The sequence below is a fragment of the Heliangelus exortis genome, chromosome 3 (assembly GCF_036169615.1).
Source record: "Heliangelus exortis chromosome 3, bHelExo1.hap1, whole genome shotgun sequence".
Lineage (NCBI taxonomy): Eukaryota > Metazoa > Chordata > Aves > Apodiformes > Trochilidae > Heliangelus > Heliangelus exortis.
In genome coordinates, this window is record NC_092424.1 from 32701140 (window position 1) to 32728465 (window position 27326).

The following is a 27326-nucleotide window of genomic DNA, read 5'->3' on the forward strand; positions in this document are numbered from 1 at the left end:
CATGGATGCAATACACAACTTTTCCCTACCAGGGAAGATGAGATAAGAGAAATAAAGACCTCCGTGCTACTCTTTACAGAAGCAGGACACTTAATGGCTAGATAGGGAATCTGGCTAACAATGCATTTGGAAGGACAGAATGATTTTTCAGAGAATCACCCATACATGGCTGGAGCTCATCTCACCAAAGTCTTGGCTTGTTTGTCATTACAGGTGGGCCATCTGCTCCTTGAAGAACCTGCAGGTCAGCACGGCAGTAACACTGCAGTTCTCCTTGGGAGGTCAACAGATTTGGTACATATTCAGCAAACAAAGCTGAATGTGCTCTCATGCAGCACAAGCAATTACTGCTGCAAACTGGCCCAACAACAAACAGCAACAACAAAGGAGGCTGAAATAAAACCAGTGCAAGTGAAAGGAAAAACAGGCACTATATAGCCAAGTGGCTGCTTCTTCAAGAATATAAGAATTATCTTCCTTGCCATAGAGCTGTACAACAGAAAAGGTGAAAGAGAAGAGGAGCTTTACTACCAAGAAGATTGTGCCCCACTTATGGCAGCTTTTAACAGCACAACAAGGGCCAAGGCTCTTCAGGAAGCTTTCTCATGTGGCACTTACTCATAAGCTGTCTGTTTGGCACGGCTCTGTCTTCTATGCATATCTTTGTCTCATTTCCCCCTCCAGCACCCACACTGCAGTCAGCATTACTTATGCAGGACATGTTTTCCAGCAGACACTGACAACAGTTACTGTCTCAGGGAAAGCTAAATTGCAGCGGTGTTTGTGGAAACAAACACATTTGCTGCCCTGCAGTAACTTTTAGGCATCATATCTTCTTTATAATCAGGCCTTTCTTGCTGGTGACCAATGAACTCATTACGAGTTGGACTCCATGTTGGAGTTGGAGCATGTGTAGAAAATCTTTCCCCATTATGTGGGAGATCAAATAAGAGGTTTTATCAAGAAATATTAGCAAGGTAAAAGTTGTGTTATCCCTGCCCACATATCTCAGAAACTGGAATGCATCCAGGTCTTCTTTCATTTGGCCAAGGTGAATGAAGTTTGCCCCAACACTCACAGGTTGGGAGATTCATCAGGAATGTCTGTCAGGAGATGCCTGAGTGGGTGCTGCCAGAAGTTAAAACCTAAATGACACCATGTGGAAAAGCTACTTGTGGAGATGGCTGGGATTTTCTTCTTGCATATGGGTCAGCAGGGCTGCAATGGCAGCTATATGGTTTCATGTGGCAAGCTATGCCTGCATGCTTGTAACCTGAAGCATTGCTTGGATGAAATATGTTGTGGCGAGCCTTCTTTCTCTGGGGGACACGGCTCTTCTCTCCGGAGACCTCTTGCCATCCCTCTCCCCAGGCATCTTCATCTCTTCTCTTCCAGTTCTGCTTCTGGGAGCATGCCTTTTATTTTGCCCTTCAGCCCCGCCCATTTCCGGCTGGGGCAGGCCCTAATTATTGGGCACAGCTGGGCCTAAGCTCCCGGTTCATTATCGGCGACACCTGGTGACTTGTAGTTCTCACTACATTTCCCCCCCTTTTGTTGTTTGTTGAGAAAAATAAACTTCGTTTTTTCAATAATTTACAATTAATTCACAATATAAACATTTCATTATTTTTCAACATTTTTTCGCCTATTTTTTGAGGAGGGAAAATTCGGGCTCTTTAGCCTCTGTTAGCAGGAGATGAGGTCTTAAAACACCAGCTCAGTTTTCGCTGGTACTCGCCACCTCGGGATGCCTAGCCACACAGAGGCTTCTCCGAGCATTCAGTGCACCAGTCTTATCGCGTGTCCCTAGGGCCCCGTTTCAGGACCGCACTGTCGCGTGTCCCTGGGGGCTCCGTTTCAGGACTGCACTGTCGCGTGTCCCTGGGGGCTCCGTTTCAGGACCGCACTATCACGTGTCCCTGTGAGGCTCCGTTTCAGGACCGCACTGACTTGATGCGCACTCAGAGCTCCACTTCAGCTTCAGCATTCCTTGGGTTTGAGTTCCACGCGCCAACTCGCTGCGCCTTTCGAGCCTCACTCTTCTCTCCTGCCTGGCTCGCCATTCCGGGCTGTTGTATCTTGCCGTGCTGGGCTTCTATTCCGAGCTCTACACGCCGCCTACAGCATTTAAGCTAGGCCTTGTGGAGCTTTTCTCGTGGTTGCGTTTTTGGAGCTCTTTATAGAGCGTCCCGCACCACCGTAGTAGCTCCATCTGACGTGGTTGCGTATTTCGAAGCTCTTTATATCGCCTTCCGCATTTAAGCCAGGCTTTGTAGAGCTTCCCGCACCAACGTGGTCGTGTAGAGCTTCTTATATTACCTCAGCATTCACGGCTGCTGTTGTTGCCCGCATTCTCCACCAGATGTTGCGGCGAGCCTTCTCTCACGGGGACTCGGCTCTTCTTCAGTGCTCTCTTGCCATCCCTCTCCTCAGGCATCTTCTTCTCTTCCAATTCTGCTTCTGGGAGCATGCCTTTTATTTTGCCCTTCAGCCCCGCCCATTTCCAGCTGGGGCAGGCCCTAATTATTGGGCACAGCTGGGCCTAAGCTCCCGGTTCATTATCGGCGACACCTGGTGACTTGTAGTTCTCACTACAGAAATATTTTTTCTTTTCATACTTTTCATGAGAAAAACAGGCTGCCCTATAGCCAACCCTTACACTCTTAAAAGACATGGAACAGATCTTCCCTCAGAAACCTGCTCACAACACTGAAACCAGATGTTTTCTCCTGCTCTCAAAATTCTGATTAAATATTCATCACAATGTTTATAGTGAAAATTTTGAACATAGCGATCACTAACTCAGGTCTTCCCTTATTTTACTTATTTCTTGCTCGGTTTTAAATCTAGTCAATGAAATTCACATTAGAAAAATTAATTAGAGCCATATTGGAAGTAAAAATGTTATGTTTTAATAAGGAAACAAACGAGGAAAAATACCTTTCTTTACTCAGTTCAGCCATCTATACCCATGAAATCTACTATGCATGAACACACTGTATGGTTTAGTATACTTAATAGGCAGTAACAGCACACTATCCTGTAGGCTGGGATAGTTTTTGCAACAACTCAAAGAAAAAGAAGATGAAAAAATTATAAACACCTGAGAATTAAAATAGCCTTCTAATGCATACTTCTCTTGCAAGTAAATCACATTTATGAAACATCATAATGAAACATTAATGCACACATCACAAAAACAGCATACTTCAGTTATTCAGACTGAGCATGATTACTTGTGAAAAAATCCTGCAAATCTTCCTTGGATGTTTATTGGTCAATTGCTCTGAGAGTCAGCCCAAATTTACAGTTTGAAAGTGATTTATAGGATGCTCATAGAAGCTAAAGAAAGCAGAGCGCTTAATTAAGTGTCTTTAAATGTCTGAACACCAGGTGCAACTCAAAGTGACTGCACTGCAGACTTTTTCCCTGCAATGGCCCACTAACACCTCCTGAAGGCTCTGGGTTCAGTCAAGCTGAAAACCATAACTCTGCCTTTTGTGTTGTTCTTTGCCAGCTGAGGTGGCGGGGGCTGTGCAGAACTGCAGCATGTATAAAACTGACTAATGATCACCTGCAAGCACAGGAAGATACAATTGCTGCTGAGCCATCGCAGACAGATTTCCCCAACCAGAAACAAACAGGACCTCTATAGGCCTGAATTGTTATAAATAATGCGGAAATGTCTCGTTGTACACCATAAGGGCTCATTTGATCACGGTAAAGACAGGGATGAAAGGAAGCACAGAGGCTTCTGAGCTCAGTGTGATGCTGTACTTTAAATCACTAGAACAAATTAAATTCTAAGAGGAAAACACTACAAGGCACTTGGCCAGGGTGCCTGAGCTGGAGGGTTACTTACACAGTTTCTTTCTTTCTACAAGTGAGTTTTCCCCAGAGAAACTAATTTGTAGTAGATCTTGAACACTAAAAAAAAGAAAAGCAGAGGAGATCAAACCTGCCAGAAAGAGATAGCTTAATCCACACCTAAATTATTGAACCACTTTCTTCTGAATAAGCTCTCAAGAAAAATGTACAAAAGTTCAAACCAGGAAATCCAGACCTGGAGGATACATGTCCCTCATCCTGTACTCTACTTACAACCACCGTGCTGTGCTAGTGCAGAGGAACTGAAGATTATATCCTCCTTTGACCAAAACTGGTATAGTCCTGTTAAAGTTCAGGGTAAGTTCTGATAAGATTGAATTTGACCATCAAATAAAAACTGAGACAAAATATTTTTTTTAAATGGCATAAATTACTTTCCACTGGAGTCCACTAAGTCCAGGATAAGAATTTTCTCTTCTTCTGGATAAGTACCTAATTGCCATGGAGAGCAAGCACTACGAAAGTTATAACTGAAAAACTCAAAAAAAGTAGAAATATTAGAAATGTAAATCTTCAGGTATGAAAGCTGCTTAAGCTAACTTGATTTCTTAAAGTTTAAGAGCATTCCATCCTGACAAGCAGAAAGTTAAGTAAAAGTGCTAGGAGATCTTCATGGATAATCAAGGACCTCCTGGCAAATCTTAAACATAAAAAGGAAGTACACAGAAGTTGGAAGAAAGGACTGGTAACCTGGGTAGAATATAGAGACATTGCCAGAGCACGTAAATATGTGTTTAGGAAAGCCATACCACCTGGTATTTAACCTGGCAAGGGTGTCAACAAGAAGCAAGTGCATACATAGCAAAGGAAGATTAAGAGAAATGTGGGCGTGCTGAATGGGTGGGGAACCTTGTGACACAGGATGAGGTATTGAATCCTGCTTTCACTTCAGTCTTTACCAAGTAAGTTTAGCTTCCTACATGCCAGACCTTGGTGACCAAGGAGCAAGAAAGGCGTACCCTTGGTGGAAGAGGATCAGGTCAGGTGTTATTTAAACAAAATGGACATATGTAAGACCATGGGCCCTAACAGGATTCACCCATGACTGCTAAGGGAAATGGATGATGTAATTTTGTGGTCAATTTTAGTAATCTTTGAACAACCATGGTGATTGGAAGACATTCCCGTGGACTGGAAGAAAGCATCACTCTTTTCTTCAAGAAAGGCAAGAGCAAGGATTGAAGGATGCATGGACTGGTCAGCCACATCTCAGGGGTACTCCAGGTACGGAGGTGGATATTCTCCTGTAGCCTGTGCAGAGGATTTCCGTGGAGAAGGTATTTCCTGCAGTGTATGAAGAGGACTACACTGGAGCAGACAGATATCTCCTGAAGGAACTGCAGCCTGTGGAGACCCCATGCTGGAGCAGGTTTTCCTGACAGGAACTGTGGCCCATGGGGGAGGCCACGCTGAAGCAGATTTTTCCAGAAAGAATTGCAGCCCATGAAGAGGACCCATGCAGGAGCAGTGGAAAAGCATGAGGGACAAGGAGTGGCAGAGAGGAGCTCTTATCGCTACAGTCCTTCATTTGCCAACCCCCCTCCTCTGGGGGGTGAGGGAGAAGGTAGTAAAATCAGAGTGTCAATAAAATAATTGTCTGTTGCCTGAAATAGTAACTGGTAAGCAATCTCCTCATGTATTTATCTCAACACATGAGCTTTCTAGTTCCTGGGTGGTTTTTTTTCTTATTTGCTGCCTCATCCTATTGGGGGGGGTGGTGGATGAGTATTTGAGTAGGAGCTAGGCTGGTAGACAAGGCTAACCCATCATGGCTTAGCTGATCTCAAAGAACATCCCCTGCCATCCACTTCATCACTTCAGAAAGAAGAGAATTATGATCCAAAACAGGACAACTTGCCGGCTGCCTCTGAGGAACAAAAAGGCAGGGCAAACAAACAGCTCCCAACAAACTCTCTTCAGGAGAAGGAATAAGAAAGAGCAAGGTTTGGAGCCCAAACCAGTACATACACATAAATCAGACTCGCTCTAGATTCTAATGATCCAAGATGAAGAGAAAGGAGACCATCTAGATGTCAAAGGTTCCCTCTGTTTCAGTGTTTCTGACACTATTGGTTGAGGTCATACAGCACTGAGCACCTTGGTGATTTTACCAGTTGTTATGGGGCAGGGCCCTCCTATGTAATTTATCCATTTGTTTTTTTAACTGGTCTTTATTGGTTTGCTAAGGCACTTGAAAAAAAATATGTTGAAATGATTAAAAATGTCAAGCCAGTTGGTTAAGTGAATCCAGCAAATACAACTGCCAGCCTCAGAATAAAAACATACAAACATGTTAAAATAACAACACAGCTTCAAATGACTCCTATTCATAGAAACATAGAATGTTTTTTATTGGAAAGGACCTCTAGAGGTCAATTAGCCTATCCATTTGCTCAAAACATGTCTAATCAGATCAAGGGATGCTTGTCAACTCCTCACACATATGCATTAGAGTATATGTTTTCTAGAGCCTTTTCCACCCTCTAATTTTTAAGTTCATTACCAGGGAGAAGAAAGGTACTATCCCTCTAGAAGAGGGAACTGAGAAAATTTGAAAGAAATACAGTTTGTCTTAATCAGACCTTTAAGCTAAATGCAGGGTCTCCCCATGGTTTTATGCATCATCATAATACCTGGCTGGTCTCCCCATGGTTTTATGCATCATCATAATACCTGGCTGTTCCAGGTAAGTCTTCCAGGATGAATGGTGAACATAAGATGGAGCTCAACACACAGTGGATACAGTGACATTGGAGATGCTGTACAGTTCTACACCTTATATGTGCCTGTCATCAGGTCACAACATGACACCCAATACGAGGGCCAAACACTCCAAAGGACCAGAGAAGAAAATCCAGGCATTAGACTTTAATTGATCAGAGCACCAATCTTAGGTGCTGTTAATCACTAGGTGGGGATCCAGAGCATAAAGGAAAGAGACAGGAACAACTCCTGCTGTGATCCCATGAAGCATTTCTATCTCCATCTGCTCCAGAAGAATGACCCAAGGTCATTAGCTAGTGTTATCAAGGTTGTAAATGAGCTCTTTACTTTGGTTGGTAATATGCCAGCTCACCTCAAAGACAGACAGGAAAATTAATAGATGAAGACAGGGAAAACAGTGATCCATTCATTTCACTTTTTTAATAGACAGTGTCTTGCTAACCATAACAGGAGCAGGAAGGATCCAGAGGAGAGCACCAAGCTCTTGCCTGTATTAAATTATTTCAATGTGAGTTATAAAAGTATGGAAGTATTCATACTTGAAAGTATGAATTCTTTGATTTAAAAAAAAAAAACAACAAACAAAAAAACCAAACAAAACCCCCAAAATACAGGCCACCTTAGAAAGCTCAACATATATAACAGTAAGGTAAACCAATCACTCAACAACTTCCCTTGGGACCTAGTAGAATCACCATAACTTGAGTTGTACAGCCAGCTGGCTGAAGGATGCATCCTAACTCAGGAGCTATAGGATAGGCATAGAAATTGCTGGGTAAAGTTTCAAGGCTTGAATTGTTGTAGAAGTGCAGGATACAGATTCATAATGACCCCATCCAGCCTTAAAAGTCATGAGTAATGCAGTTATTTCTGCTTTAATTTCACCCAGACATTGTCTTGGATGCAAGTTCCCATATCTCCACTGCATCCACAGGATCTAAGTTAAGTAAGTGAGGGTACCAGCTGAGGATACAGCTTACAGGATGGAAATTTACAGAAACGGAACAAATTAACAGCTTCCCAACCTCAGCAGTATTCATCTGACTCTTCTGTTCTGAGTGTGCTGAGAACACTTGCACTTTTGTGGCTCTAATTATGCATCCCTGTGCATTGCTGCAATGCCTAACCCAAGGTTTATAGAGCAATATGAAATTTTCGGTTGTTAATCCCAGCTGTTAGTTACTGCTTTCATTCCATCTTATCACAATCACAACTGATGTTTTTATTTACTGCATGCTTTATGAGGGTTTCACACTACTTTTTGGGCACTGTTTCAATCTGGCAGCACTGCAGGCAGATTATTGTCCTTCTCACTCGGTAGAATCCCTCATCTTGAAGACAGGTTTGGAACTGTGACCTGGGCAGATCAGCTCGGGAGCCACAATCCGCAGGCCAGCCTTGCTAGGAAAGGCAGTTCACCTTCTTCCACATACACCAATCTCTCTGAAACTTCTTTTGAATCTAACACAGGGACCCTTTTGTTTCACCTAGCAGTATCACAAGGTGATCTTCAAGGCATCCAGAACAGCTTCATCATTGCTTTGTAAGTGGACATCTATCTTTTAATATCACATGGTGATTGTATTGCAAATATGCATTACTCTTACATTATCAGCTGCTTCTGATTTATCACCACATTTATTGCAGATCCATAACGGGCTTTCATCTATTTTATGGTTTAAAGAGATCAGTGCAGGTTTAATTTTGCTCCTTTCCTGCTCTTCAACTGAGAGGCATTTCTTTACTGCTTTTCAGCCAGAGTTCTCTTCCAATCAAATTTCCCTTGCTATACAGGCAGCAGAACAAGAAGCACAGCAACTAATGGTCTCAAACAATTTTTTTTCTTTGCTAGCTACTGGATACGCCACAGAAAATGGTGCTTTTCTGTTCTTAGCAAATACCTTTGCCAGGAGACAAAAAAAAGATAAAAAGAAAAAGAAAAAAAGGGAAAAAAAAAAGGAAAAAAAGAAAGAAAAGAAGAGAGAGAAAGAAGAGAAAGAAGAGAAAGAAGAGAAAGAAGAGAAAGAAAAGAAAGAAAAGAAAAGAAGGAAAAGAAGATAAAGAAGAGAAAGAAAGAAGAGAAAGAAAGAAGGAAAGAAAGAAGGAAAGAAGGAAAGAAGGAAAGAAGGAAAGAAGGAAAGAAGGAAAGAAGGAAAGAAGGAAAGAAGGAAAGAAGGAAAGAAGGAAAGAAAGAAGGAAAGAAAGAAGGAAAGAAAGAAGGAAAGAAAGAAGGAAAGAAAGAAAGAAAGAAAGAAAGAAAGAAAGAAAGAAAGAAAGAAAGAAAGAAAGAAAGAAAGAAAGAAAGAAAGAAAGAAAGAAAGAAAGAAAGAAAGAAAGAAAGAAAGAAAGAAAGAAAGAAAGAAAGAAAGAAAGAAAGAAAGAAAGAAAGAAAGAAAGAAAGAAAGAAAGAGAAAGAAAGAAAGAAAGAAAGAAAGAAAGAAAGAAAGAAAGAAAGAAAGAAAGAAAGAAAGAAAGAAAGAGAAAGAAAGAAAGAAAGAAAGAAAGAGAAAGAAAGAAAGAAAGAAAGAAAGAAAGAAAGAAAGAAAGAAAGAAAGAAAGAAAGAAAGAAAGAAAGAAAGAAAGAAAGAAAGAAAGAAAGAAAGAAAGAAAGAAAGAAAGAAAGAAAGAAAGAAAGAAAGAAAGAAAGAAAGAAAGAAAGAAAGAAAGAAAGAGAGAAAGAAAGAAAGAAAGAAAGAAAGAAAGAAAGAAAGAAAGAAAGAAAGAAAGAAAGAAAGAAAGAAAGAAAGAAAGAAAGAAAGAAAGAAAGAAAGAAAGAAAGGAAACAGTCAAAACAGGAAAAATCCCAGTCACTGACACCCTACAGGCTAATGTGTATTAGATCAGAATCAGATTTGGAAGATTTTTTTAATTAACCACAATCTTAATAACATTAATACCTCCAATTCAGCAGCTATTTTTTCACACAAAAACCTCTGCACCTCTGTGACAAGAGAAACCCATCACTGAGCCAACCATGAATGAAGATTCATCATCTCAAAAGCTCCTAGGCATGAACTGTAGCAGAAACCTCCACTTGTTCTGATATCCCCACAGTCTCACATTCAGCTAGGAATAAAAAAGAAAGCATAAAGCAACAGAGACAAAAGCTGCTTCCCAGATGAAGCAGAGCACTGCCAGGAAAGGAGTATTTTAGTGCTGCAACTAACACCACTGTGCAATATCAGTTCAGGGAGAGACTGCAAAGTTATCCATCTCATACCATTATAGCACAACTGACTGTCCTTGGTAAGCATAGGTTATGGTTAATCGACTCCTCTTTATTAAAGCAGTGGAAATTTGTCTTCATTGCACTTCCAAAATGGAGAATGCCTTGATCTAAGTTTCTCCTCTGGCTTTAAACACTTTGGCATCTATTTTCCATCACGGGTTGCTCCCTCTTTCCCTGGTGATTTCTCACTTGAGAAACATTAAATGCCTTCCCATTCTGCTCCCTCCATCATCTGAATCTTTTTTATATTAGCATCCATCATTTCACCCATTTGTTAGATCATTCAAAGTCGAAAGGCTCACTGCCTGCTAGAGAACAGAACATATTTGGATTTTTTGAGAAGCACCAGGGCAGTAGCTCTGTGGTACAGATTCATCTGAGGATCCTGCTTGTCCGAGGCACTGTACACACTGCTTGCTTGCACTGTTAGCAGTGACTCTGAACTGGGCTCCCCACATGCATGCAGGTGCGTGTGTACCTGTGGCTGCTAAATCTGGAGAGAAGACATCAACATTTTTTACTCATTCCTGAGCACCCGAAGAAAGGCAGCTGCAAGAGATGTCCTGATTTACGCTGAGCAATACCAGATTGCGAAGACTGAACTAATGACTGCTTTCATATCCCAAATAGGTCCAAGACCTCCTCTGGGGACAGAGGAGATAGTCACACATAACAAGCTGAATCAGGGGAGGTTTCGGTTAGATATTAGGAAAAGGTTTTTCACCCTGAGAGCAGCTGAGTATCGGAACAGGCTTCCCAGGGAAGTGGTCAGAGCATCACGCCTGCCTGAGCCCAAGAAGCATTTGGATGATGCTCCCAGGCACATGGTGTGATCCTGGGGGTGCCCTATCCAAGGACAGGAGTTGGACTTGATGATCCTGATGGGTCCCTTCCAGCTCTGCATATTCTCTGACTTTCTGATTCTACGACTGCTTCTAGCATAGGAAACCCCTCTAAATTCAATACTATTTTGCAGGGCTGTGCCCAAGGACCCATGAGCATTGCAACAAAATCAAGCATTTTCTTGTACAACAAGGCTCACCTCCTCTGCAGGCTCACTGGTAATACCCAGCCCTGTAAGACAGTTCAGGAAATGCATTTACATTGTGTTCTAGATCAGCCATAAGCCTCACCTCTGTGATACGCCTAGCTCTAGCAAAACTGGCACATTTTGATCACACAAAACCTCTTTGTCACTGAAGGTGACTGACAGATCATTGACACATCTGCCACAACCCTTCTGATTCAGCTGGCAGTGGCCCAGGCCATACACAACACCATGGCAACAGGTCTTTTGATTGTTCCCCACTGGTTAACAGCTGGCTTGCTTTCCTGGACCCTGGAGTATTTGTAAGTCTTGGAAGGGAAGACTTCAGAGGACTATCATTTTACACATCTGGGGTTTTTTTAAATTCTAGGCTGAAGGCTGATTGCTTCCAATCACCCTCGGCATCTATTATTGGTCCATAAAAACACACAGTGCACCGCCCCGGAGCTGCTAATAGCAGCTCAATTAAGAAGGAATTTGCACTGGAAGCAGAGAATCAGTCTCATTCTTATGTGTGTCTCTATCACAAAATTAAAGCACTCAGTTGTGGAGCCCAGAATACATTTTTGGAAGGTCTTTTCATTGGGCAGTCTTTTCACTGGCATCTTACAGAAAAATTGAGAAGTTGCCTCTTTTGGGTCTTGAACTTGGACAAAGCATTCCTTTACTCTTGCTTAAAGCAAGCAGGGATATGGTGAGCTGTCACTTGAATCAGGATAGGTTTTAAGTACAACAGACAACACAGGTACTTCATCCACTCACTCAGATGTACAGTCCTACCTGTAATGCATTGAGTGGAGGAAGCACATAACCAAGTTGATAATTCCTGCAACTGCTGTGAAAAATGGCCCTGAGATAGCACCAATTGAACCCAATTTGCCTTCTGTTTGTTGTCACCACTGCTGGGACTGGAGGTAGAAATTAGTGTGAGAAGAGGGCACGAGGCAACCACAGGGCACAGGAGAGAAAAACTAAACAGAAATACCAGTGCAGCAAGGAAGAAGAAAACAGGCAGTGAAAAGTATGACAAAGAAGTTTCTCCTGGAGGCACAGCAATGCAAGACACTTTTTCAGAGGACATCCAGAAGGGACACTGACCAGCTGTCTTTTTGCAGTCTCTCTCCACTGAAAAGACAATGAGAATATTATTTTACTGCTCTTGCCTCCACCAAAAAAGAAGGAAGTTCAAAACAAACCAAAAGTATTCTTGAGGAAAGAGGCAGTGCTAATAACACAACTGCAATGTGCCATTCCCACTCCTCCCCTTTAATCTTTGGCTTCTGGTTTGAGATTGCTTTGAAATCAAAATGGATTAAGTTTCTTTTTTTTTTAATTAAGGGGAGAAAAAAAGATAAATGGCCAATTCCGTAGCTAACTGATTCGGGGTGATTCATACATCAGCTGCAAGATCCTCCACATTTCATATTTTCATCAGCATCTAGATACTTCAGATATATTCAGAAAACCTCTTCTCACCTAGTTTTATTTTCTATTTCTAAACAGAGCTTGAATTAGTTAAAATCAGTGGCAAACATGAAACCTATTTCTTATCTTCACATGGACTGAGAAATTGTTCTTTTAATAGGGCAATCTTTTGCCTTCTTTCAAGGTGATAGGGAGACCCCAAATAACCCAGATGGGAAGTGAAGATGACTTCACCTTCTGAAGTGCTCATGCATTCTCCTAAAAGTGTGCATAATAAGCTCTTGGATTTTATAAATATTTGCTTGACATACTACAGCAGACACACATAAGCTGTGCTCTAACAGTTAAGGATGTTGAAGCATGAAAAATGCATTTTCTTTCAACTATCCTTTTATGTTCCCTGCAGCACAAAACTTAGACTAGAGTCATGGCATCCATATAGGGCTTAATGTCCTCATTTAAAGCACCTCTGGTGTCAGAGTTCATTGGTCTCTCTTGCAGTGTCAATTTATGGTGCGATGACACAGTTTCTGTCTGTTGTCTGCTCCACAGCCCAGGAATTTAACCTGTCTCTCAACACTCCTGTATTTCCACTACAATCAGGTCCACAAATAAATGCAACTTCACATCTGTTCTCCTATTCAAGCTGTCACCAGGCTACTCATCCCTCTGCTTCTTGAGAGATCATTAGCACAGTTCTTTCTTATTTCTTCTTTGGGGCTGAAGGAGGAGACTTTTGTTCCTTCTTTGATTTTTATTGCCTTATTTTTTATTTTCACTCTGTATTTTGGTATTTTATTGTTTAGTTCAAAGCGTTTTACCCACTACTCAACCAAACTCAGATAAGCATCACGCCAAACTACGGAAGAGCTAGAAAATAATTACCCATTGCATAGGAACACTCTCAGGAGCCTGTATTTCACTGCAATTGCTATTCTGGATGAATGCAACTCTGTCCTGGGAAAGCATAAGATATTTCATGAGAAATTTGGAAGCACTGAGTTTACTAGCAAAGGTTAATAGGAAGCTGGATTTTCATAAGACTATATGCTTCCCTGAAATGAAAACAGGGGGGAATGTTCTGTAAACACCCTGTCACAGAAAAACAGTCAAAACCCAAGTCCATTCAGAAGCCAAGAAAGAGAGTAATGTTAGTGACAAAAGTAATATCCAATAATGCTGTTCTCAATGTGCATCAACTTGATGCTCCCACAGCAGAACTGTCCAGAATCTTTGGAGCCGTATTTTGTATCTAGTTTTTCTACACTGTTGTTCTCATGGTTCCACGTGCTCCAGTGTTATGGCAGGTTGCTCCTTGGAAGCAATTGCCACTGGTGTTATAATTACCCTCTATGCTCTCCTTTTAGTTTACATTAATGCAAAAATAAGACTTGGTGGAAAATAGTAATCTAAATAAAAAATATAAAATATTTATGCCAACAACACTTTCTGCAGGGTCACCCATGCTTGCCCCAGTACTGCACACATGACATCTAACAGGGAGTCAGCACTCTGAGGCAAGGAAGGGATGCCCAGCCACCTTTGACAGGATTGGAGAAAAGGGGTGGAGAAGGATGAGATCTGGGGGACTGCAGTCCATGGCTTGGCTGCTGTTGGTAAAATACTCTGATTAGCACTTGGCCAGCAGGAAAATGTCAGTGTCAATTGAGTTTGAGAGGCTAAGTTCCTGCTAACAGTCAACAAGAGAATTAAAATTCAAGCAGAACTCAGCTTTGGCTTTTTTTTTTTCACTCAGTGAAGAGCCTTTAATCAGCCCGTGAAAGGAGAGATGGAGGAAGCCTTGTTGCAGTCCAAGGGGCACCATAAAGGCAGCAAAAGGAAATCAGAGAAAACGAAACAAGCCAGTAATGACCAAGGAACACAGGGGGTGGAAAATAACTGCTTGTGCTCCCGGGTATCATCTTGCTTGACATCCAGGCCATGCTGTTTCAAGCCCAGAGGGGTGAGACTCAATGGGCAAAGGGAGGCTGAAGCCCAGTTTAACAGGCAGATGCAGACCATTAATCCCTAGTTCACCTCATGTTTAAGAAAGCACCTTGCTTTGCTGGCACCATGGCTGTCCAGAGCACCTCAATGAGGAAGCAAGCTTTCATCTCAAAAAGCCTCAGAGACAGCTGGGAACAATATTAATAGGGAGGAGATGATCCAAATCCTCCTCAACCAGCAACAGTTCCAAAGCACTGAAAGATGACTGACAAAACACAGCAGCCAGGAAAGGGCAGGAGAACCCAGAAGGCAAAGGAAACCACTGTTGGATTGTGCAGGGGGCTGGAAGTCCCCATGTGCTGGGACCCACTGCTTGCAAGAGCACAAAGGGCTTCCATCTTCTGCTCCTTCCCCTCCCTTCCCTACATGCAAAATCTTGCCATGGGTAAAGGCTGATTAAACACCACATTATTTAAGACACTGTTGCTGTGATACAAAGCTAATTTCTTTAAAGACAATACCTGAGAAAAAAACAAGCATACAGAGATACTTAAAGCTCCTGGAGGAGGAATTTAAATTGGTCAGGAAGCACCTCTGAAAACTAAAAATCAATGACGAAACCCATTTTGAAAAGCAACCCCACAGAGAGCTGTGTTTTTCCTCACGTGATCCTCTCCATTGGCCTAAAATACACTCAAATATATTTGTTATTGCTTATAAAAAAGCTAACTCAACAAAGTTCCTTTGCTTACAATCTTCTGAGTTCTCTGCAACTACCCAGAAATGAAGGAGAATACACAAAAAAGGGACTAAAACCACATTTTGTTTACCATGTTCACTCCATAATGCCAGTATTTTGGAAAAAAAACCCACAAAATAATAGTCTTTTATGTACTATATGCTTCAAGGTGAACCAACTAAATAATCTGCAAGGACTGCTTCAGGATTTATGATCCAAAATCCTTGGGATAGTTGCCAGGTCTGAAGGATGAATATGTCCCCACTTGACTTGCTTCTGTGTGATCTACAGTCGAAAGGCAAAGGAAAGCTTAGAACAGACAGGCTCTGCTCAGGACAGGATGAAGACAGGAAGGCACTATAGAGAAAAAGAGGGTAAGGGGGAAGATGGTCTCCCATTTCTGTTGTAGATATATTCTGAAAATCAAAGGTTTATTACCCACCAGGAACAGCATGAGTAGCTCTAGAAAATTTCAGTTCTGCTTTTTTGGAATTTCCCATCATGAGTGGGTTAGCAGGCTAACAGTTCTGTCAGAGAAATAATTGCAGGAGACCCACTTTTCAGGAACTGAGAAACACAGATGCACTTTTCCTCAGCAAAGCTGAAAACAATACATTAGGGTATTTAAATCATAAGCTTTCCTTTGGTAATGACTGTCCCATCCTGAGTATGCACAGCACTTATCACCCAGCTGCTAATTGCTTGGGTTTTATTTGAGTCCAATAAAGACAGTTTGGGGGAAAAAAATTATGTAGGAGACAGGAACATTAAATTAGTCGGGTCAGCCTCTGAGAAGGGGCTGTAGCTCTCTCTGCATGGGTTATCTTTCATTCCTGAGCCCTGCCCCCTCTCCTCCCTTAAACAGTTTTATTTTTGTGGAGTTACAAGACTTTTTTTTCTCCTGCTGAGTGCTGGGTTAACAAATGCAGGAGGCATATATTAACAGTATTCTTTGGAGACCACCTACAGCAGTGGGATGAACAATGGGCCTTGAACCATTACTAATTTATAGCCCAGAAATATGGCGTATGAATATTTTTAAAATGTAAAACCATTAGTCACACTTAATAGTTTATTTGAACTAAAACCGTATTATTATCCCCTCATTATTTTACCTGGTTTATTTTAAACCACTTATCTCAGGGGTTGCCATAGCTACCTGCTGAGTGCCTTTGACTGGAGTGTTTGCAGTAATCAAAGTTAAAGACTTCTTATAAAAAAGAAGTATGCTCTGAAAAAAGAGAAACCTGGGCAAAATTGCCCATAGTTGCATTCTTTCACTCAGTGCTGCAGCTGTTGGGTAAGCAGTAGCTTGGTCCTCTTGTTGGGCTCTGAGGAGGTAAACTTAGGGTACAGTTCTTAGGTTCCACCATAAAATCACATGAAAATGAAGGTTTGGAAGAACCTCCAGAGGTCTGTGGTCCAACCTCTAGCTCAGAGTGAGTCCAGTCAGGTTGCTGGTCTTGTCCAGACAGATGTCAGAGATCTCCAAGGTCAGAGAAGGTGTAAAGAAGCCAGAGCCATGTTCTTCTGAGTGGCAGAACAAGAGGCAACAAGGGACAAATGGAAACACAGAAGGTTATGTTTGAAATCAGGAAACACTTTTTCACTGTGGAAATGACCAAGCACTGGCACAGGTTGCCCTGAGATGTTACAGAGTCTCCATCCTTGGGTGTTCTGCCAGCTGCCAACTGGAAACAGTACCCTTCTTCAGGTTTGGAGTACAGGGGTAGAACCTCCTGGAAACCCCCATCTCTTCCTGTCTTCCCCTATCCCTTGGAGTGCTGGCTCCAGGAGAACACAGCCCAGGAGATGTGCACCAGTGACTTTGCTAAAGTGCCTTTCCCTTTTTCTTCTCTCTTTTCTTCAGCCACTCCTACCTTGAGTATTCCCAGTGCAACATAAGCAGAGCATATAAGAAGACAACATAAGTTATCTTCTCTTAGATAACTCTCTCTATACAGCATTTTACCCATTTCTGGGAAGTGCTGAAGCCCCATAACACAGATCAGGGACTTGCAGATACTAACAACTCATCGCAGGTCCCCCAAGGCAGTAAGAAGACAGGTACCTCAGATCTTCAATTCATCCATCCATCCATCCATCCTGTAGCATTCAGAATACCTCAGCATGCATCTAAATATTTATTTACTTACACACAGAAAAAAGAGGAAGAAACATAAAAGTTTTGGAAAGAAAACAGTTTTAATTAGAGCTAGCAGGGCCTACTGGAATAATCCAAATGAACTACAAGCAATTAGACAATTTAAGTGAAGGTCACTAGAAGTACATACCTGCCATCCTGGCAGAGCATTTAAGTACAGAAGAGCTGGATACTGCAATTAAAACAGTTTGCACAAAAACTTCTCTGTTGGATTAGGCACTGACTTCTCTGAGTCTTACAGAAACAAACATGGCAACCAGAATCACAGTGGTCATGCTCAGAAGATAAACTTCTTCCTCATTGTGGCTAACAGCAAATCTGTGATTTAGTGGATTTGAATGCCATCAGCTTCTCCTCCCCTCTAAAGCACACCTGCACCCACACCCCCAATTTTTGCACAGCTGGAACATAATTATCTGAGAAGCCTGCCAGACCTTTTGCTTTTTGGGATTTGCCCCTTCACAGTCTACCACATGGAAAACCAGGGTGGCCTTTCACAACAGGGAAGATTAGGATATAGGGTGCAGATGTTAAAGAGATGTTTTATCTGAAGTTCCACAGCAGACACAACTCCCCTATATAAAGCACTTTTTCCAGATTGGGTGAGTCTCTCAGATAGCATGTAGAAAGACATGCAATTTCTCCCCAGGAACTGCAAGATGCAATTTGAATGAAGATTGAGCCCAGAGGTCTCAGCTAGTGCCTCTAGTGGGAGCCTGTCTGCTACCAGTCAGGATGTCCAGTCCCAGTTAACTTTGTACATCTAGAAACTCTGTTAACCTCAGAGGCTGAAGACTTCAGGCAAAGTTCCTGCTCATCAGTGAGACTCACGCCAAGAACTTCTTGTTGCTGCTCTTTTGTACATGCTGGGTTACCTATTGATTTTACCACATCTGAATGTAACATGGAGCCCACACTCCTGGAGAAATGCAAGGACCCTTTTGTATGCCACCCACATACCAAGCAGGACAACAAAGGAAAGCCTGCATGGGGAACCAATGTTGACAAGCATCCCTGCGTAGGGTGACCTTAGGTAGTCCTGGTCACTAAGGAGGAGAAAGCAGGCTCCAGAGACAGAGCTTGAATCAGAGCAGGAGACATTAAAAGTTCCTTTATTTTACCAAATAAAAAGCTTCATGCAAACCCTGACAAAGCAGACAGCTAGCAAATGGGGGCAAGCAGGAAACAGTGACTCCCTTAGAGGAGAGCAGTCCCAGCTTGAAATATTCAACAGGCCCTTTAACAAGGAACTGGACCCAGGACTACACAACTCTGCCTCTCTCTGCCTCCTTCTGGAAGCTATATAGAAAGGAGCCATTTGTTCTTTACCTCCAATCAGCCTTTTGGAAATTAAAATCAAACCAACCAACCAGACAGATGACAACCCAAATAAAATGCCCACATCTCTGCAGATTGTGTAGTTATGGGGCCTGACACATTAATAAGACAGATAAACATTTTCTGCTCTAGAAATCTGTAGCACATTTGTCTCCACCCAACAGAACTTAGCCAATGTACCAGAAGCAAACTAGCTCCTGAAAGTCACACTCTCTGTGCCAAGTTTAGCAACCCCAACCACCTCTCCAGAGCTGCAATCCCCAGTCATCCTGTACTCTTACACTGCCTGAAATTCCAGTTTCATCAGGCTTCTTAGATTACTTGCTTTAAAATTAATCTGAATAGCACCACAGTGAATTAGTGCTTGAAATTAGCCTTTTTGAAAAGTTAAATGTCAGCCTTTCCCAGTGCCCATTTCAGCACAGGCTTTAGAAAGAGTTTTCCCCTCTTCATACCAATGTAAAAAGCTAATAATCCTTATTAGGTTAACCCCTGCCACACTGCCAGAGACCCAGTCTTAGGGACTGACCCAGTGAGGAAACCCTGGCACACTGCCCAGGTCTTGTGGAGACTGATGTCCAAGGTAAGCTTTGGTCCTAACAGCTGGACATAGGCTGCTACCCTGGCTAACATGTGAGTGCAAGCCAAGCATGCAGATTCAGACAGGAGCTCCAATGCCCTTCCATGCTTCCTTGATCTGGATGACCAAGACACAAGAAGCCAAAGACCCAACCCTGCATGCTTACAGATTTATTAAAAGGACCCACTGATCTGGTTCTTTATCTTGCAGCCTTGTGCAAGAGGATAAGAAGAATTATTCAGGGGTCTTTCTGTTCCCTGTTTGCCCAAAGAGTCCAGGGCCAAACACTCACTTACATGGTCTCTGCAGAGTCATGTCTAGGCTTGCAAACTAGCTGGACTTCACCTGTGATACGCCACTTTTTATCAGTCCCAGCTTGCAGGAAAGCTTACATCATGCTCTTTGAGGCAAAGAAACTTCTTCCATCCTCTGACAGATCCCATTTGAATAGGTGGCAAACAGAAACTCCTGAAAAACCTTCCAACATGCACCACTGCACTGTCAGAAAACATCCCTCTCTAACATAACATCAACCCTGTGCTTAGCAAAGAAAAACTAGGATGTAGCCAGTTACAGGGCATTGCAACAAGGCACAGGAACCACAGCCTTCTTCATGCTTCTTGTCTGGCATCCTGAATATCCCAGACTCGTTTCTGCACATCCGTGCCAAACCATCACTGCTGCACAATACAAACAGCAGAAAGACCTTTAGCTCAAAGCTGCCTGCTCTTTTCAAATGGCATCAACACATGCAGCCAATAAGCCTCCAAATGCTACCTGCAAATCCAGACTGGGACATAGGAATGCTGTGATGTCTTCCCATCTCACTTCTTCATGAAAGCCAGCAACACCCCAAGTACAAAACTAAATAAGAAAGGTAACTCTTCTCATATTGCTCCAAAGCTTGTTGCTTTACTCATTCACTAGGAAAAGGACAGCAAAGTAGTTGCCTCACATAATGGGATGATGTGGAAAGACTGACTTGTTACAGAAGATGGACTTTTCAGCACGTGCTCAGAGACACAATTTGTCTTGTCATACTCACTATCACATCTCTTAGCCCCACCACTGAAATGCTGTTGTGCACCATGCAAAACACAATTAGCTATGGCAGAATAAACTGACGCAGGCACTGCAAGGGCTTCATCCCTCAAAGGGGAATGAACAAAAGTGATGTGAGAACTCATTTGCTAGCAAAAAGGTACCTAATTAGTATGTGATACCAACAAATGGGAAGGAGAGTGGACTGCATTTTCTAGTCTCATGCACCAGGACTCATAATCCTCATGGCTCATCGAGATGCTGGACAAGACTCACTCCATGTGGGAACTGGTGGGTCAATACTTTGCTTTCCACTCTCAATGACTGTGCAGCATGGAACTTTACTTGAGGGGCAGAAAATGTCCCATTTCTAGCCTATGTCTTTACCTCCCTAAACTACTGGCAACACTGCTATGGGAGCAAGAAAACAACATCTCAAGGACACTGCTGTCACTGTGAAATGGTAAGTGAAGCATATCTTCACAGATCACATCAACTTTGTGGCCCTGTGCTATCCACCTGAGCTGAACTTGTTCTAGTCTGTGACAAAATTACAAGAAACAAGTAAATCACAGAATCACAGAATAGTTGTGGTTGAGATCACAGAGAGATTACAGAGTCCAACCACACGCACACACAACAAGTGAAAAAAAACCAAACCCAGTCTTCTACAATCACAGCCACTAGAGCAGCCCTGAAGTGCCACATCTTCACATTACTTACATATCTCCATAAGATGGTGATTCAATCACCTCCCTGGGCAGGGAGCTTTGTCATTGTCTGCAAGGAATGGCCAAAATTGAGCCCTGCTAGGGGTTTATTCAGTGTGCACAGTGTTAACAGGATGGGAGTTGGAAAAGGGATTGTCCTGGATCCTTGGCAGAACAGCCTCTCTAGGTCTAAATTAGATCTTGCCTCTGACACATTGGCAATAGATTGAGATGGGGACTTGGAGTGACAGAGACCTGGGGTGGAACTGAATTTCCCAGCTGAGTTCCTAGTTACAATAAAGCTGAAGAAGGAGAGAGTTAATTTTGAGTAGATACAGGAGCTACTTATTCTGTTCTAAACTCCTGCTGGGGGCCTCTAGGTAGATCTTATGTGCCATTTGTTGGTACAATAGGGAAAAGAGAAGTGAAGCCTATTTTCCAAGCTGTCTGGGATGAGATGGGAAAAAAGACATTAACTGGTGAATTTTTGTACCCACCTGAATGCCCACAGTGATTTTAGGGAAAGAACTATTAACTAAACTAAGGTCTCAGATCACCTCAGATTACCCTTTCAAAAAGAGATCTTGTGTTGACATTCCTGAAGAAAAGCCTTGGAGGTAAAAGTGTGTGACAGACTCACAAAAAAAGAGAACCTGAACTCTGTCCTGGAGAAGGGGATGGATGCCATTAGCCTCCTCTGGTATGGGCCACTGGGAAACCAGGAAGAGCACAGACTGTGCAACCAATAAAGACACCTCTCAAGCTGGAATCAGTGAGATGAAAACAATGCCCCATCTAGCTGGAAGCTCACAAGGTTTGGAAGCACTCAGAAGTTTCTAACTTCCTAACCTCTGAAATCAACAATACAGAGAGAAGGCTAAGGGGGGAGAGGGGGAGAAATCTGGCTTGGACCCCAGTGTTGATCAGCCTTTGGTGACCTTAAAGGGAAGCTGATGAGCCTGCTTGGAGTCTCCCCAGATCAGAGAAACATTTTGAGACACATGTGAATGAAAGAAATCAGCGGGACTTGGGGGTTTTGGCTCAACTTAATGGATCATGGAAGAGACCATTGGGGTACTTTTCAAAGCAACAGGATCAAAGTTTTTTGCAAAGCAAACTAAGCAACGTATGGCCTCTACTTACTTGTGAGCAGTAGTAGCCACACTGTTGCTGACACAGGAGGCATGAGAATGAACTTTGGGTCAACATACAAATGTGCATGTCCCTGACCCAGTAACTGCCAAGTGCGAGCAAAAGCCAAACCTCTGGTTGTCACCAAGGACACTGCTACTGTATCAAGTTCTCGTTTAGATCAAGAGAATATTGACTTCAAAGATACTAATACCTAAAACCCAGAAACTCTTACCAGTACAAGGAGGAGCAAAGTTAACTCAGGATTCCTCCAGACAATCCAGGACCAGTTTCCCAGCTGGCCAGGAATGATCATAGGACTGGAGCACCTGCCATGTGAGGAGTGGCTGAGTTTAGCCTATTGTTTAGACTTGTTAGCTGTGAGAAGAGAGGGATTAGGGGAGACTTTATTACCATCTCCCAGTATTTAAAAGGTGGCTACAGAGAAGACGAAGACTACGGATTGAAAGGAAGTCAGATGCATGAGATGAGGGGTAATGCATTGTCTTGCATTGCTTCTCGGGAGATTCCAGTTGGACACAAGAGGAAAACTGTTCACCAGGACAACATTCAAACATTGGAATGGTCTCCCAGGAGAAGTGGAAGATTCCCCCACTTGGGACACTTCTAAGTCTCAGCCCAACAGGATGCTGAGGCATCTCACAGAAACCATAGTATTACCTAGAAGGCTTCTTGGACCAGACCATCCCTGAGGTTCCTTCCAACCTGACATTCCATGATTCTTCTGGAACTCCTGCAAGGAGTGGCAGGGAAATGGCTGCCGGGGCGGTCACATCATAATCCTAGACCTGTGACAGGCTGTGGTTTGGAAAGGACCTATCAGGGCCATCAGAGGGACCATCTAGTCTACCACGAGACAGCGGTGAGGACGGCAGCATGGGCCAACCACTGAGCCGACCACGCTATTCGTGCTGGAACTGCTGTTCCCTGTGCAAGGGCCAGCAGGAGGAGGATGACCTCGAGGACTACTACGTGCCTCAGAGGTCAGCGCCAGGGCCGGTTTCAACAGGGAGCACACCAGAGCCCTACAAGAAGCCGGCCAAACAATCATGGTGGAAATTTCGGCAAAGCAGGAGGGCTCCGGTGAGCCAGGTGTTGGAAGCGGGCGTCTCTCGCGCTTCCCCGCGGGAGACCAGCACCGTGCTGACCCAGCACCCAAGCCAGCTCAACCGCAGCAAGCCCACCTCCAGGGGAAGCCTCAGCCACCGGCACCACGAGACCCTGGAGTCAGCCTGCGAGTCGGCCTGCACACGGGAGAACATCAGGCCCTCTCCGTGCCTCGGACAGGAGCTGCTGGGGGTGGGACTGCACGTTCCCATCACCTGCCAGTCCTGCCTGTCCCCGGAGGAGGCCAGCAGCCCCCTGGCCAGCAGTGCAGGCCGTACCGAGGAGGTGGCGGGCCACTGTCAGGCTGAGGACTCCGCTTTGGAGCTCTCGCCCAGCCCCCTGGGACGCCACTTGCCTGACACGGACTCGGACTCGCTGCAGGAGTTCCTGGCGCTGGAAGCGCATTTCCTGAGCGAGGATGAGGGTGAAGGGGCTGTCCACGGCTGCCTGGAGGCTCAGGTGAGGGAGAGAGGGGGACGAGAGAGGGACTGTGCCCAGGCAGCCACGTCACCAGAGGGTTACTGAAAACCCACAGCTCTGAGAAAGAGCACTTCACTCCTGGGCGCAAACAGGGCTTTCCCTGCTGCCTCTCTTTCCAACGGGGAGCTTCATTTGCTCTCCTTTCCCTTCCCCAGGGATCAGCTCCCCAAGATGCAGCTTGGACACCAAAAATTCCATTCAAATTTGGCCACTAGCCTATTTGTTTATATAGATAGCACTTGTGCTGACATTTGGCATTACTTTGTCACTTGGAGGATCTCCTCTGAAAATCTGCTCTGTGCCATGTTTTCCTCCTATAACGTAAAATCGGAGCCCTGGGAATTTCTGGGGAATGCATCGGAAAAGGCTCCTTGTGGCCTGGCCCGTTATCTGAATGTGCCTCAGTTTCTCCCTGACCACTGCATTTCCCACTCTGACCTGAAAGCACCTGCATTTCTTCATAACCTAGACCATCCGGACGAGTCCTCCATGGAGCAGTCCTGAAAGCATGGAGTATGAGGAGGAGGGACACCAAAAATCTCAGACGGGATACGTGCTAAGTGCAAGATGTATATATTGTTATTACTATTACTATTACTATTGCTATTACTATTATTATTATTAACTTTTCAGATAGAATAAGTCCCTGTAGCCTAAGATGGGAGGGGGCTTTGCAAGTCTTTTCTTTCTGTCTTGACATTTTTTCTTTGGGGGTGGGCACTGTTCCTCCTCTTCTCTACATAACCTTTTCCATTTTCCTCTCTTTCCCCCTCAAAAAACAGTAAAGGAAGTTAATGAGCCCACTCTTCATGAGATCCCTGTAACTGGGCCTCGATGAGAGGCCTAACATCTCTCCAGATGGGTATTTTCCATTGCAAGAGGCACAGCCTAGAAGAGCCTCCTACTCCTGTTGCATTGTTCCATTTGAGTTTGGTTTTGGTGGCTTCTTTGTTCGATAGCCGAGTAACTTCACACCTTGTGTGACTGAGTGCTCTTTTCTGTTCCAGATGAGGTCGTTGCTCTTTTGGGAGAAGGCACCTTTGGACAGGTAGTGGAATGCATCGACCACCAAGAGTAAGTCTTTTGAGTTCAAGACAGACAAGTATTGCGACTGATGCTCTTGCGGACTGGCTCGGGACCAGTTCAAACTCTAGTCGAGCCTGTGTGCAGATCGATGCACCCTTCTTAGATTAACTCCACGCGTCCTCTAGAATTGAAGACCTTGTCTGATGAGGCTCCCATTGTTAGAAACAACATAGGTGCTGACAGTTCCTGAGGATTCTTAGCTTAAAGTTCGCCTTGGTCTCATCTTTCCAGGGACGGCAGGCACGTGGCAGTCAAAGTAGTGAAAGGCGTCGACACGGACGGGGCAGATTACGCAGAAGTGGCAGTGCTGCACTATTTAAACGCACTGGACCCCAGCAGCACACAGTAAGTAGACAAAGCCGACCGCACCGTGCGCTTTGGCTTTAAGCTTTCCCAGGCGTCGCTTCCTGGAACAGAAGAGGCACGGAGCGAAGCCTGATACAACGGCCGCTGGCACTTCCTCTGTTTTTCTGCTTTTGCAGTCACTGCGTCAGAATGTTGGACTGGTTCAAGCACTGTGGCCACCTCTGTATTGTTTTTGAGCTGTTGGGGCCCAGCACCTACAGCTTCATTGCAGCGAATGGCTTTCTGCCCTTCCGCGTGGACCACATCAGATGCATGGCCAGCCAGATCTGCCAGGCTGTCAACTGTAAGTACGCTTCTTGCTTGCTTGGTTTGTTACATTTTCTCTGTGGCTGGGACGAGCTAACTACCCTTGTTACCTTGCAGTTTTGCACGTCAACGGGTTGACACACACGGATTTAAAACCACAGAATATTTTGCTTGTCAACCCCGAGTACACAGAGGAGTACAACTCCAGCCTGGTAAGTTGCTGTCGTCTTCCCCGCCTCCCCCCCCTCAGCCACCCTCTGCCTTTATTTGGGCTCAGCCATCCCACTGCTTCCTCGCAGAAACAAGTGGAGCGCAGACTGAAACACCCGGCCATCAAAGTGGCAGACTTTGGGAGCACAACAGGTGACCAGGAGCCTCACTGCCCTCTGATCACTACAAGACCCTACCGAGCTCCTGAAGTCATCCTAGGTCAGGAGGAGTCCCTTAGGCACATCTTTGGCCTCAGATGCTTCCTGCTCTGCTCTTGAAGGTGGCTACAGGAGCGTGGCACCTCTTGCTGCAGCTCCTGAACTCTCTGTAGCCCGGTGCAAACACGGACCTTCTGAATCTCTCCACAGCCCTGGGATGGTCACAGCCGTGCGACGTCTGGAGCATAGGGTGTATCCTCCTCGAGTACTACCTCGGATTCCCAGTATTTGCGGTAGGCAACTAGGAGCCTCCAGTGACGCAGCGCGTACAACGCTGCCCAGCTCGGGGAAAATGCGCTACGCGGAGGTGGGGGCTAAGGAGAATGGTCTGTGCAAGAAAGGCAGCTGCATGTCTCTCTGCAAGGCCACCTTGAGGAGAACAGAAGATGCAGGCACAAAGGCACTCTCTCAGCAGAAGACCTGGGCAAGCTGCTTTTAGCAGTCACTGAAAGAACAGCAGCTTGGCACCAAGGGTGACCCCGGCACCACGCGCAATTTCCAAGCAGCACTGATAACTGCTAAAACAACACTGATACAACGAAAGTAATGCTGGGTCAGGGGAAGAAATGTCCACTAGGTTGTACCTTCTTCCGGGAAAAAGATGACTATGGCCACTCTTTATTCCTCACTCGGGAATGGATTATCGGTTGCAGGGTACAGTCAAAGAGAAAGTAAAGCCACTGTGTGGTTCTTGATAACTCCCTCTAACCATCAACCATGTCCACCTAGATTTCTCTCCAGGCCCACGAAGATAAAGAACACCTGGCAAGGATGGAGAGAATCCTGGGGCCTTTGCCAAGTGACATGATCAAGAAATCCAGGTAATTACATTTTTCTGTACCTGGACTGCTAGGGTTCAAATGGTGAATTGAACATTCCCAGACCAGTCCCCCACTTTTGAACAAAGATGCTGATAAACCACTTCCAGCGCAGGGACAAAACAGCACCTTTGAAGAGCAAACTCTTTGTTCCGGGAGAAACAGAAAAAGTCTCTTTGTTTCAGGAGAGGCGAGTATTTCTCTAATGGCCGGCTGGCGTGGGACGAACACAGCTTCCTTGGCAGCTATGTCTCGTGGCAATGTAAGCCACTGAAGGTAAGAAAAGCAAGGGAAACAGCTCTGGCAGGGAGGAGATTCGAGTGCAAGGGTGCAATCAGGAAAACATCTCCTGTTGTTTTCTCCCTGAAGGCGTACATGACCTGCAGCACTGAGGAGCACCGGCACCTCTTCGACCTCATAGAGAAGATGCTGCGGTACGAGCCAGCCGAGCGAATTACTTTAGAAGAAGCCCTCAAACATCCTTTCTTCTTCCCGCTCAAACGGGAAAAAAGGGCACCGCCTCCAAGACCCGAGGGGGCTGACCTGGGTGTCAGTCCCCCAAAGAGATGTAGGAAACCTTAGATGTTTGTTGCATGTTCTGTTTGTTGTCAGTTTCACGTTTGTTTCCCGTTTCATGTTTGTTACAATAAATTAGTTTGTAAATGCCCTCTGTTGTGTTACAAGTCTTTGGATACTGAAGTTTAAACCCAGCTGTTGGCATAAAACGCAAAAGAAACCGATGAGGGTGGCTGCACGGCCTCCCTAAAGGAAGGTCTGGGGACAGTGGCACTTTGAGCCACGCACGCATGT

General features: G+C 44.3%; 1 protein-coding gene across 2 annotated transcripts; it reads left to right on the forward strand.

Moving 5' to 3' along the window:
• Window positions 1–22748: 22748 nt before the first annotated feature.
• LOC139794404 (dual specificity protein kinase CLK1-like) lies at window positions 22749–27180 on the forward strand. Of its 2 annotated transcripts, XM_071739929.1 has the most exons (12): window positions 22789–22847; window positions 22995–23551; window positions 24042–24141; window positions 24580–24646; window positions 24890–25003; window positions 25141–25307; window positions 25388–25482; window positions 25570–25699; window positions 25849–25931; window positions 26428–26519; window positions 26702–26792; window positions 26886–27180. In XM_071739929.1, the coding sequence occupies exons 3-12, from the start codon at window positions 24081–24083 to the stop codon at window positions 27096–27098; spliced, it is 1113 nt and encodes a 370-aa protein (XP_071596030.1). In that variant the 5' UTR covers window positions 22789–22847; window positions 22995–23551; window positions 24042–24080; the 3' UTR covers window positions 27099–27180. The 2 variants fall into 2 exon arrangements, with proteins under 2 accessions (XP_071596029.1, XP_071596030.1); XM_071739928.1 differs by having other exon boundaries at window positions 22749–23551.
• Window positions 27181–27326: the final 146 nt, after the last annotated feature.